Source organism: Chiloscyllium punctatum, chromosome 23 (assembly GCF_047496795.1).
Source record: "Chiloscyllium punctatum isolate Juve2018m chromosome 23, sChiPun1.3, whole genome shotgun sequence".
NCBI classification, from domain to species: Eukaryota; Metazoa; Chordata; class Chondrichthyes; order Orectolobiformes; family Hemiscylliidae; genus Chiloscyllium; species Chiloscyllium punctatum.
This window is the reverse complement of record NC_092761.1, coordinates 67,503,374-67,521,041: the sequence shown is the minus strand read 5'-3', so window position 1 is coordinate 67,521,041 and position 17,668 is coordinate 67,503,374. Positions and strand designations below refer to the sequence as shown.

General features: G+C 39.4%; 1 protein-coding gene across 3 annotated transcripts in view; it reads right to left on the bottom strand.

Annotated features, from left to right (window-relative positions):
- The window catches only part of LOC140494119 (otoancorin-like), a 207,668-nt gene that overhangs the window by 86,992 nt on the left and 103,008 nt on the right, over positions 1 to 17,668 (bottom strand). For all 3 annotated transcript variants that reach the window (XM_072593124.1, XM_072593127.1, XM_072593125.1), the window contains exon 2: positions 143 to 249. In XM_072593124.1, coding sequence (XP_072449225.1) covers positions 143 to 206 — 64 coding nt within the window. In that variant the 5' untranslated portion in view covers positions 207 to 249. The remainder of the gene's footprint in view (positions 1 to 142; positions 250 to 17,668) is intronic.

Below are 17,668 nucleotides of genomic sequence, written 5' to 3'. Positions count from 1 at the left end.
TGTTGAGATACATCAGATCTGAAACTGGAATATTTCATATAACTGCAGAAATCATATGCACACTACAATTTTGTCAACACTTAAACATCGAGAAGAATCCTCAGTGCTCTTTGAGCAGATTATCTGGCTGTTATGACTGTACCTGTCGTCTGATCAATCAAGCATAAGCAGCAAATGAAAATGAACACTTGGAACTTGGGTCCCATTTTTATTCTTTGTCCAAATTTTCTCCAATATCAGAAGTGAAACCTTCAACAAATGGAAAGAAAACAAAGAACATTGTTAGCAAATGAATGTGGAACTTTACTGTTCATTGTTATATACAAAACAAACTGATTGTTTTTAATGTGGGTAGATTTGTTAGAAAGAATTGCAGGGCAATGAACTTGAACACAATAGCATACTTCAAAGATAAAAACTTCAAAATAAAAGGATTACTGGTGTAAATTCTCTAATACGTCAAATTCTAAGGTTAGATCTTCTGATTCAAGGCAAGAATGAGAAGGCGATTACTTTCTCTCTGGGATCCTGTTTCAGAGAAACTGTGCTCACCCAATCACTATAATTTTATTGAGAAGTGATGGGAACAGGCTGGACAGTGACTGGAGACTGTACCACTGCCTCCCCAAGCAGGCAGAAGATAGCAACAGAGGTGGGCAAATACCCAGGTGGGCTGTTGTAAAGGCACATCTCCACTAACCGGGACTTCAGTCCAGTTCTCAGCATTGTTGTTAGGCTGCACAGCCCTGTCTCCACCCATGCCTCATGCTCTCCACGACATATATCGTCAATACACCCATGAGTCCACCATACTCCCATGATTCATCCACACACTTTGTACACCCTCAAAAAAGCTGAAGTCCTCTGTACCCTCAAAGTGCACTTGTCCAGATTTAGAATTCATGAGCTGTATAATAACATTGGGCAGATTTGAAAACACTCTGGCAACTGTTTGTTACACAAGGGTTCCTTATAAAAATGTTCTCTTCTTACCATTACATTATACTCTAAACAAAACACCTCCAGTCATTCTTTCACTCTTTCTGAATTTATTAGAATCAATAATAATATGATTCTAATGCAGATCTGCAGCAGGTTAAATCAAAGCTTCCCGGACTTGGGGTTGGTAGGGGGAGAGAGTGGGTGGTGGTGGTTGTTGGGCGGGGGAGAGAGTGGGTGGTGATCGTCGATGGGGGGAGAGACTGGGTGGTGGTGGTTGGTGGTGGTTTGATATGGCATCAGGAATGCCAATGCCAGATACAAGATTCTGCTAAGCAGAGCTTATTTCGGGACACAAAGTTTGGTGTAGGAACCATGGGAGTGACCCTGCATGGGCAAGAGGCACAATTGACAGGAGGTCAGGCCCAAAGACATATCAAGTTCGGGTGAGTGCAACTGTCCGAAATAAGCACGTGGACCGTATGAAAGCTGCAAGCTCACCAACACTGTGGGAGAAAATCGTGCCCGGCTCCTCAACTGCCTTTCTGACTATTGTGGAACTAATGGGTTCTCTTCGTCCATCAAGGGTTGGAAATACCTCAGAATCTGAGAGGGACATGGCGGATATTGCTGCCTTGATGCTTTTGCTGTCCGAAAAGGAGAATGAATTCCTTCCAAGATGCTCTGGGTGCAAGGGGCGAGCTACTGTCTGTTTCCCTGATTATTCTAAATTAAAGCTACAAATTCATCCTCAGAATTCCTGTCAAGATGGAACTGAGGTGGTACATTTTCTATCAGAGTGCGATTCTTGGTTGGAATTCTCTTCTGCAGAGAGCAGTGGAAGCTGAAGCATTGAATATGTTTGGGTGTGAGTTATTTGATTGTCAAAAGAGTCAAGAGTTAATGGGGGATGGGGTGGGGGTTGGTTTGTGAAACTAAGGTCACAAATAGATCAGCCATGGTTTTCTGAAATTGTAAAACAGGTTTGAGCAGCTGAATATCCTACCATGTCCTTATTTCTTTCATATGATGTTATGTTACACAGTTGGTACGTTTTTCTAATAGGGAGAAAGTGAGGACTGCAGATGCTGGGGATCAGAGTTGAAGAGAGTGGTGCTGGAAAAACACAGCCGGCCAGGCAGCATCCGAGGAACAGGAGAATCAACACACTCCTGATGAAGAGCTTATGCTCAAAACGTTGACTTTCCTGTTCCTTGGATGCTGCCTGACTGGATATGCTTTTCCAGCACCACACTTTTTGACATTTTTCTAATACCAATGTCCCAGTGTTATTTTTTAATTCCTTCAACTAACTAGGTTGCCTGTGCTAATTTTGCAGATGGGATGGACACTAGTTGCATGACTGGCCTACTTCCTGCTTGGCTTGAGTTAGGTGGGTTACTAAAGCCTTAGCCAGAAGTTCAGGAGAATGGGGAAAACAGATCTTTCTTTGAATCATTAGGAAGTCAACTACTCAGTTATAATAAAAAAGAAACCTTTGCAACCAGTTCCGATTACATTATATGGTGATAGGCAGTACTGAAAATGAATAAATGGGTAGTTTTACTTTAAACCATTCATGAAGGAAATTGCTTTTTCCTGGTCTATTAAAACAGGGTGTGGATGCATCATCAGATTAAAGATAAAATATTGCAAATGCTTATTATAAAAGTATCATATATGGTAATTGCATTCTCTTGCCAATGGTGGCACTGTGGCGCCTCAGTTTAATTTGCTTTCAGCTCTTCATCTTATACCACAGACAGATACGCGTATGTTCTCAAATTAGACTTGGTTTTGGTATTTTGTGCAAAACAATTATTCAGCTGAGCAGGGAGGAAGGGGAGGGTTCTGGAAACAATCAAACAGGTTAAATTTGGCCTTGGCACAAAGATGATCGGAAACCAGCAGACACAGCATTTTTACTGCTTTCTTCCCAGATGGGTCGGATTGAAATTGCCCAAATGTGAAAAACCCCAATGTCAAAATGAGGAATTAATATAAAAGTTGTAAAAGTGGAACTCAGTCTCATTCAATTCTACCTTTGGTCAAATTATAATTATCTTCTAATTCTACTTTACTCAGAGATTTCAATTGGCTTCCAGCATACTGTGCTGTGAGTAATATATTATTTTTATACAACAGATAAAACAGAGCGATGGAGACAGAAGAACAGAAAGGAAGAAGTTTATCAATTTACAAGTGATACAAAGGTTCGGACATTCAACTCCAATGTTTGCACCTTTTTCACACAACTGTTCATTTATATCTTGCAGTTCTTCTTTATCATATTTGATTAATTCCTTCACTTCATTTGCTTGTTTTTTTTTGTCTTTTTGGGCACAGCAATTTTTTTTATTTAAATATCTAAAGCTTAAGAAAAACATTTTGAGAAAATACTATTGTTCAACTGGATATCTTCCCACAGGTTATGAGAATTCACCACAACACATTTCTATGTGAAGTATTATTTTCCAGTTGTTAAGGAGCTGTCAAAACATTTTCCAAATAAAGGTGTGACTAAGATTTGAATTTATAGAGATGAATAATATATTTGTCCATGTTCATAATTCAGCACACATAATTTGAAAATTAACAGACTACCAGACATTGTTAGGGTAACTACATTATAATTTGTTTGGTGAATGAAATTCAGAAAGAATCATTACCTTTGTATCAAATCCATCTAAGTGTCTCCCAGATGAATATGATTCATCAGTGAAATATGCTGGAATTAGTTTCTCAACCCCTGTTTTTGGTACTTTAAAAACATAATTACGCTTATCATCCTGCCTAAGTCACACACAAGTCCTGACTTGAATATGTTTCACTGATCCTTTATCATCACCGTCATGGTCTGTGTGTAAGCTGCAGAGTTGTCAGGGCAACCAGGGATGGGCAATAAATCCTTGCTGCATCACATCTCAGGAATGAAATTTTCAAATTTATAACCAGAAATACCCTATATAATAATAAGGGGGATAATAATCAATAACTCGTGGAAAATCAAAATTCAAAGTGTGAGAAATTTTTACAAAAGCATCATGCCAATTATTGTTTTGAAGGACCAACTAATGTTAGCCTCTCTTTACTGTCAAAGATTGTTCAAATAGTCAAATAAAACCACCTTAGTTAAAAAAAACACAATGACATCCAAATGCGGGTTGTTAAAACAACATGATTCAGTCTGTTACATGTGTGTGTGTGAATTAATGTCAATGAGTTGCAAGTATGTTGTACAATGTTAGTAATAATATGTTGAAACATTGTACAGTCAGTTCTTGTATTGCGTGATGGTTGCATTCTTGTGCAACCCTGCTTTACAGACAAATCTTGTTTCAGAATCAGTGCTTCAAGTGTTGGCAATGTACTTGCATTACAGCTGACACTCATTTTAAATTTTCGTGCTTTAGAAACAATGTCCCAAATTCATCAATCACATTACAGCAAATTTGCATTGATAAAACATGGATTATTGCAGAATGACCTGTATTCATAAAAGTGGAGAAAGTGCAGTCTAAATACAATTTATACTTCATACTTTCTACAAAATACACTTTTTCAAATGCTTATTTCTAGTAAAATTTGGTTGTGAGTTCCAGCCCTTTAAACATGGCATGTTTGTCTTAAACTATGCTCATGTCAGAGTTGAGCAGAGATATAGTTGTTGAAATAGGGAGTGGAACAATTGTTTCAAGTTTGCACATCCACTCTCACACTTACAAAAATGTGGTCTAAATGTAAACACTGATAGTACATTGAGTTATAAAGAAAACATGATCTTCCTTTGACTGAGACAAATAAGACCTAATTTTCACAGTCACACAGTGGGATAAATAAAATATTACCCAGGAGTTCATTTATCAAGAATGAATGAAGTTGCATCTAAACTAGTTTCCTTGTTACCCCAGAAGAAACCCTTTTACATAATATTTATATTCCTTTTTTTCTAATTTATACAAAGAGGAATAGTAATTTTGAACTGTTGGCTTGTTTCTTTATTTTTCTGCTTTGTACCTAAGATTTTGTACCTGGATACCTTTGAATTAAAATGGCAACTTTGTACACTTTTCACTGTAATCTTGTATTTCTGTATTTGAGTAAACATGAAAATAAAACCTAATTCTAAGTTCTAGCTTGGTTAATCATAATCAGACTGTAGCTTTTCTTCACTTTTAATTTTCTCCTCTGTCACATCAAAATTCCATTCCATCAAAAATAACTGACGCAATATTATTTTCACCTGTAAACTTCATCTCCTCCAATTCATATTAGGACAGATCATAGGATGTTCGCAATTCAAACAAAAATCACTTAAATCTTTGTGCCATATTGACTCCCAAGACTCTCAAACCGGCATCAGCTTGTAAAATATTCAAAGTGTTTTCAAGTACAGTTTACAAAGATGTATTTGTATTAATTGCAAAGTGATATTGACATATAATTTTAACATGAGCAAAATAGGAACTTTTATGCTGGTCAGTTCAAACAGAGATGTGTACTGCATTCATAAAAATGCTCATTGAAGGAGGTCTGAACTTTTCCTTATTCGTATATATGAGCTTTTATCATGGAGGAGAGACAGGCTAACGAAGACTCCTCATAGGGAGCATGGTTTCTTGCAGTCTAATACTCCACATCATACCTTTTGTGCTGAGCCAGGAGGATTGTGACCACTGACCCATCCTAAAACCAACAATAAACTCTCCCTCAGAGGCACCACTGAAGACTTCGACATAAATTAAAATCTTAGAAAATCTGATTGAAAATAAATAAATTGAAGAGGGAATGAAAATTCCAGGCACTTTTATGTCACTCACACCCACTATAAGATCAGTGTGGCTGGGTGTGAAATTTGAATGGGTTGCCCCCTGCTTTCTGAACTTTAAAAAAAATGCTGTGATGATGCATGTTTAATATGGCATCACCATATCAGTCTCTAATACAGTGTGGGTGCAGAAATTGGAAGCTTGGCTGCCAATATTGAAGTAACCAATGAGCAAGCTACTGAGCTTCTTAAAGAGGCATGGACCTTGTTCCGCACTCCATGTTTTGGCATACAACAAGGATAATTTTGGAGATGTTTCCAACAGATAAAGAAGACCAAGGGGAAAGAAAAAGCTTTCTTATGGGACTATAGCTGCATGTATCAACAAATTCTACCACAGAGCATCTGTTGGACTTAATTTATTAACCTTCTTTATCTTGCCATAATAAATGTGGAGAGATTGATAGAACTCTGACTTTTAAAGTTATAATTGTGATGTTCCTCCTCATTGTGACATTTTCTTACTGTCACATGGAATCCTGGCCTCAACTCCAGATGGTTGGCCACAAAATAATTGGCCACCTTTCTGCCAGAGGATTGTTATTGACTGTCTAATAGTAACGTCTAAGATGTCAAGGGGGTGGGAGTGTGTATTCCACGCACTTTCTGTTCCACCTCCCTCACCCCACTAAAAACCTCAGAAATAATATATAGGGCTGGATTTTAAAATTAGCGAGATACTGACAATCTTTTTGAGGGTGTCAATGAATAATGTAAATAGATTGAAAACCAACAGATACAGATTACCACAGTGCTATTATAATAACATCAGTTCCACAAATAACAATTGAATTATTCATCAGAGTAACCTTAAATAAGATGTGCTCTATACAGACTTCAGTAAGGCTTTTGACAAGGTTCCACATGGGAGACTGGTTAGCAAGTTTAGATCTCATGGAATACAGAAAACTAGCCATTTGGATAGAACTGGCTCAAAGGTAGAAGACAGAGGGTGGTAGTGGAGGGCTGTTTTTCAGACTGGAGGCTTATGACCAGTGGAATGCTACAAGGATCCTCTACTGGGTCCACTACTTTTCATCATTTATATAAATTATTTGGATATGAGTATAAAAGGCATAGTTAGTAAGTTTGTAGATGACACCAAAATTGGAGGTGTAGTGGACAGCGAAGAGGGTTTCTTCAGATTACAATGGGATCTTGATCAGATGGGCCAATGGGCTGAGAAGTGACACATGGAGTTTAATTTGAGGTGCTACATTTTGGGAAAGCAAATCTTAGCAGGACTCCTACACCTAATGGTAAGGTCCTAGGGAGTGCTGCTGAACAAAGAGACCTTGGAGTGCAGGTTACTAGCTCCTTGAAAGTGGAGTCGCAAGTAGATAGGATAGTGAAGAAGGCGTTTGGTATGCTTTCTTTTATTGGTCAGAGTATTGAGTACGGGAGTTGGGAGGTCATGTTGCAGCTGTACAGGACATTGGTTAGACCACTGTTGGAATATTGCATGCAATTCTGGTCTCCTTCCTATCGGAAAGATGTTGTGAACCCAGGGTTGGAGGATTGAGCTATAGGGAGAGGTTGAATAGGCTGTTTTCCCTGGAGCATCGGAGGCTGAGGGCTGACCTTGTTGAAATTTATAAAATCATGAGGGGCATGGATAAGATAAATAGACAAATTCTTTTCCCTGGGGCCAGGGAGTCCAGAACTAGAGCGCATAGGTTTAGGGTGAGAGGGGAAAGATATAAAAGAGGCCTAAGGGGCAACATTTTCATGCAGAAGGTGGCACATATATGGAATGAGCTGCCAGAGGAAGTGGTGGAGGCTAGTACAATTGCACCATTTAACAGGCATCTGGATTGGTATATATTAGGAAGGGTTTGGAGGGATATGGGCTGGGTGCTGGCAGGTGAGACTAGGTTATGTTGGGATATCTGGTTGGCATGGACGAATTGGACCAAAGGGTCTGTTTTCATGCTGTACACCTCTATGACTCTATGACTCTATCTGCAGAAGAAAGAAACATGGTTGTTTGTAATCAGCAATCATTCAGTTTGAACAATCTCCTCGATTTCCTTAAAGTGAAAACTGGACTTTAGTGAACCCTACAGTGTTGACCATTGTGACTTTGAAATCAATGCTCTGAAGGTGACTAATTTAGATTGAACTGAAGGAATTTGAATCACAAGGGATGTGATTTTAGCGAGGTAGTGGAAGCATAAATCAAAACAGGCACAGATTGGGGGAATAAAATCACTGTTCTGAATAAATGTAAAGCTCAAAATGCAAGATATAACAGTGCAGTGGTTGGACCTGTGCCTATCCCACCCTCTGCCCTTCCCCCTCTCAAAAGTCCCTAAATCATTTCAGAAAATTGATGAACTGATATGGCCAATTACAGAATAGGTTAATCCCTTCTTCAATCCCGTCATAAATAGATTGGAAGGAAAGGTGAAGAGCCACTCGCCCAATCACAGACTAATTCTCCCACACCATTGCTGCTGATAGGTTCACCATAGATTCTCCTGGCTAAGTGGGCTGAGGATGGAGATGGGCACTGGGACCCAGCAGCCAAGAGCGGATGAGGGTGTGGGTTAAGGTCCATATGCAAAATCAGGGGTGTGGCACAGAGAACCGAGGTGTTTTAGGTGGAGAATGCTGATAGCTAATTTTGATGTGGATTGGGGTATATTATCCCAGGACAGCCTATTCCCAGAATTGGGAGTTCCATCTGTTGCATATGAAAAGGTAGTGTCCGCCAAGGAACATTGGTTGAGGGAGGGATGGGACAACTGTAGGAGGGGTTTGGGGAAGGAGAAAAGGCTAAAACAAGAGTATAGGATGAGAAGAGGATGCAGGAGGGAGGAGTTTGCATGAGGGTTTGAGGAAATGAATACTGCAAAAGATGAGAGGGTGCAAGAGGGATGTGGGATGATAGAACATAGAACATTACAGCGCAGTACAGGCACTTCAGCCATCGATGTTGCGCTGACCTGTGGAACCAATCTGAAGCCATTCTAACCTACACTATTCCATTTTCATCCATATTATTATCCAATGACCATTTAAAGTTGGTGAGTCTACTACTGTTGCAGGCAGGGCATTCCATGCCGCTACTACTCTCTGAGTAAAGAAACTACCTCTGATGAAAGCAAAGGCTCTGCCATCTCCTCCCTGGCTTCCCGGAGAATCCTAGAATAATTCATATCCAGCCCAGCGGATTTATGCATTTTCACACTTTCCAGAATTGTTAACATCTCCTCGTTATAAATCTCAATCCCATCTAGTCTAGTAGCCTGTACCTCAGTATTACCCTCGACAGCGTTGTCTTTTTCCCCTACTTCCTCGGACTCCATGCACAACTTCCCACTACTATCCTTAATTGGCCGTAATGTTTCTCTAGTCATTCGTGTATTCTTGATATGTCTGTAGAAAGCTTTAGGGTTTTACTTAATCCTATCTGCCAATGACTTCTCGTGTCCCCTCCTGGCTGCTCTTAGCTCTCTCTTTAGGTCTTTCCCGGCTAACTAGTAGCTCTCAAGCACCCTAACTGAATCTTCACATCTCATCCTAACATAAGCCTTCTTCCTCCCCTTGACAAGAGATTCAACTTCTTTGCTCGACCACTTCCTCCCTGCCTAACAGGTACATACTTATCAAGGATATGCAGTAACTGTTACTTGAATAAGGTCCACATTTCAATTGTGCCCATCCCCTGCAGTTTTCTTCCCCAACCTCTGCATCCTAAATCTTGCCTAATCGCATCATAATTGCCTTCCCCCAGCAATAACTCTCGCCCTGCATTAAATACCTCCCCCTTTCCATCACTATATTTATCTCTGTCGTCATGTTGAGAATACCCTCCATTGTTTTATGTGGCCCTAAGACTTTGCTGAAGACAAAGGACCTCAGCTAAAACTGGGGATCCATTTGGTGCTATGGGCCATCAGCAGCATCAATATTGTATTCACTACAGCCTGTAACCTTGAGATCTAACATATCTACCTTTATCAAATTGTCTAGCTATGTCCTGTGGACTAAAGTCTGGACAAATCCAACTCAGCCAATTACAGCTTGATCAGTCTACTTATGATTACCATTAAGGTGATGGAAGCGATGGTCATTGACAGTAGAGTGGAGGAGACATGACAGATGAGCTGCAAAGTATAGTGAATGATATTAAATCTTTCAAAAACAATGGAATACTCAGCTCATTGGGACCAAGAAATCATTACATCATTCAAGGCATAAATCCCTTCTAAATGAATGTGGAATTAGTATTATAATGCGTGCATAATTTCAGAAGCTACAATACTTGGATAAATGCCATGGGTTCTCCTGTAATGAATACTGTCAAATGTTAAATCTGAGATTGAGATCCGAGATACAGTAATTAGGGTATTAACTGCTTCATGAAAATATTGCAGGTTTGTGCATGTCTGATACAAAATACATTAGATATGACCTCAATAGTTGGTGGAAGTTATATTTAGGAATGATGGCTTTTTGTGTGTAGAAATTTCTGTCAGTTTGACAATAAAGTTTTTTTGAAATTTATGCCTTTTGCCTTGTGCCAATTTAAAGCTGCAGTGTCTAAAAAAAGTTTTCTGTGTGTGTTGTGACTTCAGTTTTAATGAAAAGTTGATCAGTATTGAAGACACATGAATTATTCTACTTTTGCTTCCGTAAGAGACTAAATAGACGATATGCCAACAGAAATACTGAAGGTATTATTACTACATAGCAGCATCAAGTATTAAGTACTGGAGGGGATAGGTTTCAGGTGAGAAGGAAAGACTTAAAGGGGACCAAAGGGACAACTTTTTCACACAGAGTGTGGTGTGTGTATAATTTAAGCTGGCAGAAGAAGTGGTAGAGGTGGGTAGAATTACAATCTTTTTAAGGCATCTAGCTGTGTATGTGAATAGGAAGTGCTTAGAGGGATATGGGCCATATGATGGCAAATGAGATGGGATTAATGTAATCTGGTTGGCATGGATGAGATAGAACGGGAGGGTCTGTTTCCGTGCTATATAACTCCATGACTCTGTGACCCTAAGTAAGTTAATGAGAATGAGAATGTAGTCATTAAAAATGAAAAAGTAGCCTTCATGAAACTATCAAGAACATCTCTGGATAAAGAAAGCTTATTTTGGAAGGAGCAATCCAGAACAGACTCAAAGGACTGAATGGCCCACTTCTGTATCTATTTCCTATGTTTCTATGTTTCTATGTTTCATTTGCTATGTTTCTATGACAACTAGTTGTGTCATCAGTAATTTAGATCAGCTTTTCCTAATTTCCTCATCTAGATATTCAATATCAATGCAAATTAATGACTTTTACACATGCAAACAAGGGGAGTCAATGAATTCACAGGAAAGACACAAAAAGTTAAACTAAACAGCAGCTGCAAATTGAAAAGGTAGATAAATTTATTGTAATAAATATATTCAGTGCAGGTAAGTGTGAGGTATGGTATTTGGAATACCAAAGGATGACGTTTTAGAGATAAAAGAGCTCTTTTAAGTGTGAGACTCTTATTTTTAAATTGTGTTCCTAGCTCTCACACAAAGGGAAATGACTTTTCAGCATCCACCCTGTCAAGTCCCGTAAAGATTTTATTTGTCTCAATAACATTGCCTCTCATTCTTCTAAATTCCAATACATACAGCCCTATGGTATCCAATCATTCCTAATAAGGTAGCCAATCTTACCTGACATATCTGTTAAGTCAACCTTTTCAGAATTACTTCTAAGGTATTTACGCTATTTTGTAATTAAGGAGATCACACATTTCAAAATTGTGACCATCTGTGGTAACATGAGCTGTTCACATTTTATACTTGGTACACGATTTGAGCCCTGTTTTTGGAAGGACCTTTCTAAGCTTCAAAGTTGACTTATACACTGCAATCTACTGTTTTTTCCACTGCGTGGTCAGCATCCAAACAGGCCATAAAGGATGGTTTGAAAAGGGATGAATTGTCTTTCTCATCAATAAGTATCTTGATGCTCTTCAAAATTATGTGATTTCAGGGCATAAACATATGCAGTAGCACTTGAAGGAAAGGATATCAATGTTAGGAAATGGAACACTTTCAGTGTCTTATGTGTTAGTTTAGAAAAATGTACACCATATAGTTCTTTTTCATAGTACAGATAAGTAGCCTTTTGGTAGGCTGAGAAACGACAAGTGGACTTCTGCTTAACCAGTGAAGAAATGCCATTTGTGTATATATAACTTTCTGATATTTCTAGGAATACTGTGAATGTGTCATCATTTTCACAAAAATATGGAACAGAGAAGCTTCACGTCAATTGCAGGATCATGACACACAGTGATCAGAGGAATTCTTACTCCTTATTGCAACCTCAGGACAGTACCTCACTTCACCTGGTCCAAAATTCTGCTGAGTCAAAGGTGTTGGCGTTTCAGTGCAATGCCAAGGGAGAGCTTTACTGTTGAATGTGCTGCCTTCAGGATGGGACATTAAACTGTACCCCTCATCAAATTGTCAAATATATGTAATACTGTTCTGAAGCTGAGCAACGTAGCTCTCCCCAGTAGCTTCCCTGCTATTTATTGCTCAAGCAACATCTTAAAAACCTACATTATTTGATTGTTCTACCATTTTAGATTGTGTGATCTCACAGCATGCAAATTGGTTGCTCATTTTCCTCCACTTTTGCAGTAACTGGTGTCAAAAGTATTCATTAGCTATAAAGTACTTTGAGAAATCCTGTGGTTGTGAAAGGTGCTTGATAAGTTTTATCATTTTCTCTGTCAAAGCTTGTGCACACCAAGTGTTGCTCCTGGTCATACAGGGTGGAAGAATGGTTCAGTAGTTAGCACTGTAGCTTCATCAGTGCCAGGCACCTGGGTTCAATTCCAGCCTTGGGTGACTGTCTCCATTTGTCTGTTCTCCCTCATGTCTGTGTGGGTTTCCTCTGGGTAATTCAACTTCCTCTTACAGTCCAAAGATGTGCAAGTTAGGAAGCTTGGTTGTGCTAAATTGCCTGTAGTGTTTGAATGTACAGGTGGATTAGCCATGGTAAATGTAGAGTTCAAGGATAGGTTTATGGACTAGGATCTGGGTGGCATGCTTTTCAGAGGCATGAGGCAGATTTGATGAGCCAAATGGCCTCTTTCTGCACAGTAGGAATTCTATGGTATCTACTACACCAGGAGATGACACTCAAATCAAATGATCCAAGGCAAATAACAGTTCCTTTCAATATTATATACTATTCCTGATGAAGGGCTTTTGCCCGAAATGTCGATTTTCCTGCTCCTCGGATGCTGCCTGACCTGCTGTGCTTTTCCAGCACCACTCTGATCTAAATTCAGGAACTTTAAAAAGTTGATGAGAGTAGAACGGTTTTCAGATAAAGGGATGACTGGCAAGTGGGAGACTTTCAAAAGTGAGATAATGAGAGTTCAGGGGCAGTACGTTCTTGTTAGAGTGAGGGTAAACCTGGTAAGAGTAGGAACAATGAATGAATAAAGATATTGCGCTCTGATCAAGAGTAAGAAGGAGGCATATATTCAGTGTAGGCAATTGGAATGAAGTGAATTGCATGAAGAGTACAAGGGGTGTAGGAGCATTCTGAAGAGAGAAATCAGGAGGGCAAAAAGGGGATATGAGATAGCCTTAGCAGATGAGGTTAAGAATAATCCAAAGAGATTCTAAAAGTGCAGTCAAAACAAAAGAGAAATTGGAAAATATAGGCTCCTAAAGGTTAATGAGGTCACTATGTGGGGAACCATAAGAGATAGGAAAGATACTAAATGGATATTTTGCTTCAGTTTTCACTCAGGGAAACTCAGGGAGATAAATATTGACATTGTGAAAACAGCCCACGTTACAGAAGAGCAAGTCCTGTAGGTATTTAAAAAACAGAAAGGTGGATAAATCTCTGTGACCTGATCATGTGTACCCTAAGACATTGTGGGAAGTTAGAGAAGAAATTGTGGGGAACCTAGCAGGGATATTTGTATCATCTGCAGCCACGGATGATGGACCAGAAGACTGGAGGGTGGCTAATGTTGTGACTTTATTTTAGAAAAGCCTGAGAACTATGGACCTCTGCGTTTAACATCAGTGGTGGGTAAGTTGTTGGAGGGGGTTCTGAGAGATTGGATTGACATGCATTTGCAGAGGCAATGACTGACTAGAGATAGTCAACATGGCTTAGTGTTTGGGAAATCACGTCTCACAACTTGATTGAGTTTTTTGAGAACATAAAAAAAGATTGATGACAGCAGAGCAGTAGACATTGTCAATGTGGGCTTTAGTAAAGCCTTTGACAAGGTTCTGCATGGTGGACTAATTAGTAAAGTTAGGTCACATAGAATTCAGGGAGAGCTTGCTAATTGGATACAAAATAGGCTTGATGGTAGGAGACAGAGGGTGGTGGTGGAAAATTATTTTTCAGATTGGAATCCTGTGACCAATGGTCTTCCATAGGGATCATTGATGGATCCACTTTTGTTTGCAATTTATATAAATGACTTGAATGAGTATTTTGGAGACATGCCAAGTAAGATTGTGGATGATACCAAAATTGGTATAGTTGATAGTGAAGACAGTTATATGAGATTATAAAAGGATCTTGATCAATTGGTCCAATGGGCTGAGGAGTGCCAAATGGAATTCAATTTGGATAAATGCGGGCTGTTGCACTTTGATAAGATGAACAAGGGCAGGTCCTAAAATTAAAGGTAGGGTTGGGATGTCATGTTGAGGTTGTATAGGACATTGGTGAGGTCTTTTTTGGAGTACTGTATAAGTGCTTGTCACCCTGCTATAGGAAGAATATTATTAAACTGGAGAGGGTGGAGAAAATATTTACAATGATGTTACTTAGACTCAAAGATTTGAGTTATAAGGAGAGGCTGGATAAGCCTCCTTATCCCTTTGGGTGGCATGATGCCTGAGTGGTTAGCATTACTGCCTCACAGCGCCAGGTACCTAGATTCGATTCCAGCCTTGAACAACTATCTTTGTGGTGTTTATAGATTCTCCCTGTGTCTGTTCGCTCTGGGTGCTCTGGTTTCCTCCCACAATCCAAAGATGTGCAGGTTTGGTGAATTGGCACCTGATCTCAGAATCAGCTTATGTTATTGATTAAATTGCCCATACTGTTCAGAGATGTGTAGGTTAGGTTCATTAGTCAGGGGTAAATATAGGATGATAGGGTAGGGGAATGGGTCTGAGTGGGCTATATTTTGGAGGGTAAGTGTGGACTTGTTGGGCCGAAGGGCTTGTTTCTAGACTGTAGCAATTCCATTAACCTTTGGCTGGGATTCTTTTTATTGGAGCATAGACATTACAGAGCTTTATAAAATTATGAAGGGCATGGATAAGGCGAATAGCAAAGGTTTTTTCTCAAGGGGTAGGTGAGTTTAAAACTAGGGGGTGTATTTTTAAGGTGAGAGGACAAGTATCTAAAAGGGACCTGAGGGGGCAACATTTTCACATGGTGGGGGGTAGATTTGTGTGAGGAATGAACTGGAAGTGATAGGTACAAGTACAATTACAACATTTAAAAGACATTCAGATAAGTACATGAATTTTAGAGAGTTTAGAGGGATATGGGCCAAATGCAGGCAAGTTTGGGAAACCTGGTCAGCATGGATGCATTGTAGCAAAGGGACTGTTTCTGTGCTGTATCACTCTGTGAACATTGAGGAAAGCCACTTGGCTGCACACTTAGACTCGCCGTGTGCTGGATTTTATGTTTCTCAATGGGTTAAAGAGGCACAACAGGGACCAAAGGGCAGCTCCCTTACAACCATGATCTCTGCATGTTCAGTGGGGAATTGGATCACCAATTATTGACTGTCTCATGAGAAGGGAGCCAATTATAGGGGCAAAGGAAGTTCGTTTCCTGACTACAAACTATTATCCTCTCATCCAGCCAACCAGTCTTGCAGCTGTTATCAGGGTTCGCTTCTCAAGCCTGTTTTAGACACGACAATGGTAGTCAGCTCTGTGACAATGAGGCATTTTGGAAAGTTTTTTTTAATTACAGCTACGGTCAAAGTGAAATCTGAATCACAGCTCTGTGTGAATACATGGCCTGTGGGTTCTGACTATGAATCTTCAACTTAGCAGGGAAGTAATGCTGTGATCAAGGCTCCAATTGTAAAGGCCCCCTGCTCTCAGAATCAGCTTATAGTATTGATTGAAGCCACAAAGAATATTTTAAAACTGTCCTTAAAAATCATGCTGATATCACCATCTTCCCCAGCAGGAGCTGCATATGCATTTAAATCCAGTTCTGGTGACTGGCATTTTCTGTAGATCATTGCATCACCTCATTTCAGATGATATTAAAAGCTCTCAAACTTGTTTTAAAATCAGTCTATCACCCAAAAAATGTATTGGGCAACAAAACATTGTGGTTGTTTGTATTATAGGCAAGATAAACACTTTGTATATTAAATCATTAAATGCTGCAGAGATAATAGAGACATTGTTTGAAATATTGCAGAATCCAGCAGCATTCAAGCAGATTGGAAAACCACTAATGTAATATTCAAGAAGGGAGGGAGGTAGAAAGCAAGAAATTATTTGCCAATTAGTCTAATAGCTGCCATTAGGAGAATACTGGAGACCATGATTAAGGAAACAATAGGACATTGACATAATATGATCTAATAGGGTCAAATAGAGTTGAAAAGGGGAAATTATGTTTAATAAACTTACTCGCAATCTTTGAGGAGGCATCAAGCAAATTTGATACAAGGGAACCAGGAGAATGCATTTTACTTTGATTTCCAGCAGGTATTCAATAAGGTGCCACATAAAAAGGTTCTTGCACAAGATAAGAGTTCATAGTATTAGCAATAATGTTTAAGCATGGATTGAGGGTTGCTTAACATACAGAAGAGTTAAGAATGACAAATATTTTTCATACTGGCAAGATATAACTGGTGAAGTGTCAGAAGGGTCAGTCCGAGGACCTCAATTATTTCCAAGCTATACTAATGACTGGGAACAAGTGACAGAGTGTAATGTATCCAAATTTACTAATAATACAAAATAGCTGGAAGGGCCTATAATGATACAGATATGAGGAATTGGCAAGGGGTTATAAATATGCTGCGTAAGAGGACATAAACTTGGCAGATGGCGTTCAATGCTGAAAATGTGCTGCTGGAAAAGCGCAGCAGGTCAGGCAGCATCCAAGGAACAGGAGAATCGACGTTTCGGGCATAAGCCCTTCTTCAGGAATGAGGGCATAAGCCCTTTCCTCATTCCTGAAGAAGGGCTTATGCCCGAAACATTGATTCTCCTGTTCCTTGGATGCTGCCTGACCTGTTGCGCTTTTCCAGCAACACATTTTCAGCTCTGATCTCCAGCATCTGCAGTCCTCACTTTCTCCTCGAAGATGGCGTTCAATGCAAGAAATTATGAGGTGTTGCACTTTGGTTGGAAGAAACAAAAAGGCAGACTATAATTAAAATAGAGAACGAATCCAAAAATGCACTGGATAGGATTATGGGTTTCTTATGTATGAAGCAAAAATGTTAGCATGCAGGTGCAGCACGTAACTAAAAAGCAAAATGAAATTTGACTTTGATTCCCAAGGCGTTGAAGTTTAAAAATAGAGAAATCTTGTTAAAACTGTACAGAGTGTTAGTGAGGCAACATCTGGAATAATGTGGACAATTTTGGTTCTCATATTTCAGGAACGATGAATTAGCATTAGCGGTTGTTCGAAAGAGATTCGCCAGACTGATTCCCTGGGATGAAAAGATTGAGTTATCACAAATAGCTAAACAGGTCAGGCATATATTCATTAGAGTTTCAAAGATTAGATGTGTGATCTTATTGAAATATGCAAGATTTTGAGGGGGCATGGCAGGGTGGATGTTGTGAAAATGTTAGAATTAGTGGGAGAATCATGAACAAGGGAAGAGTCACAGAATAAAAG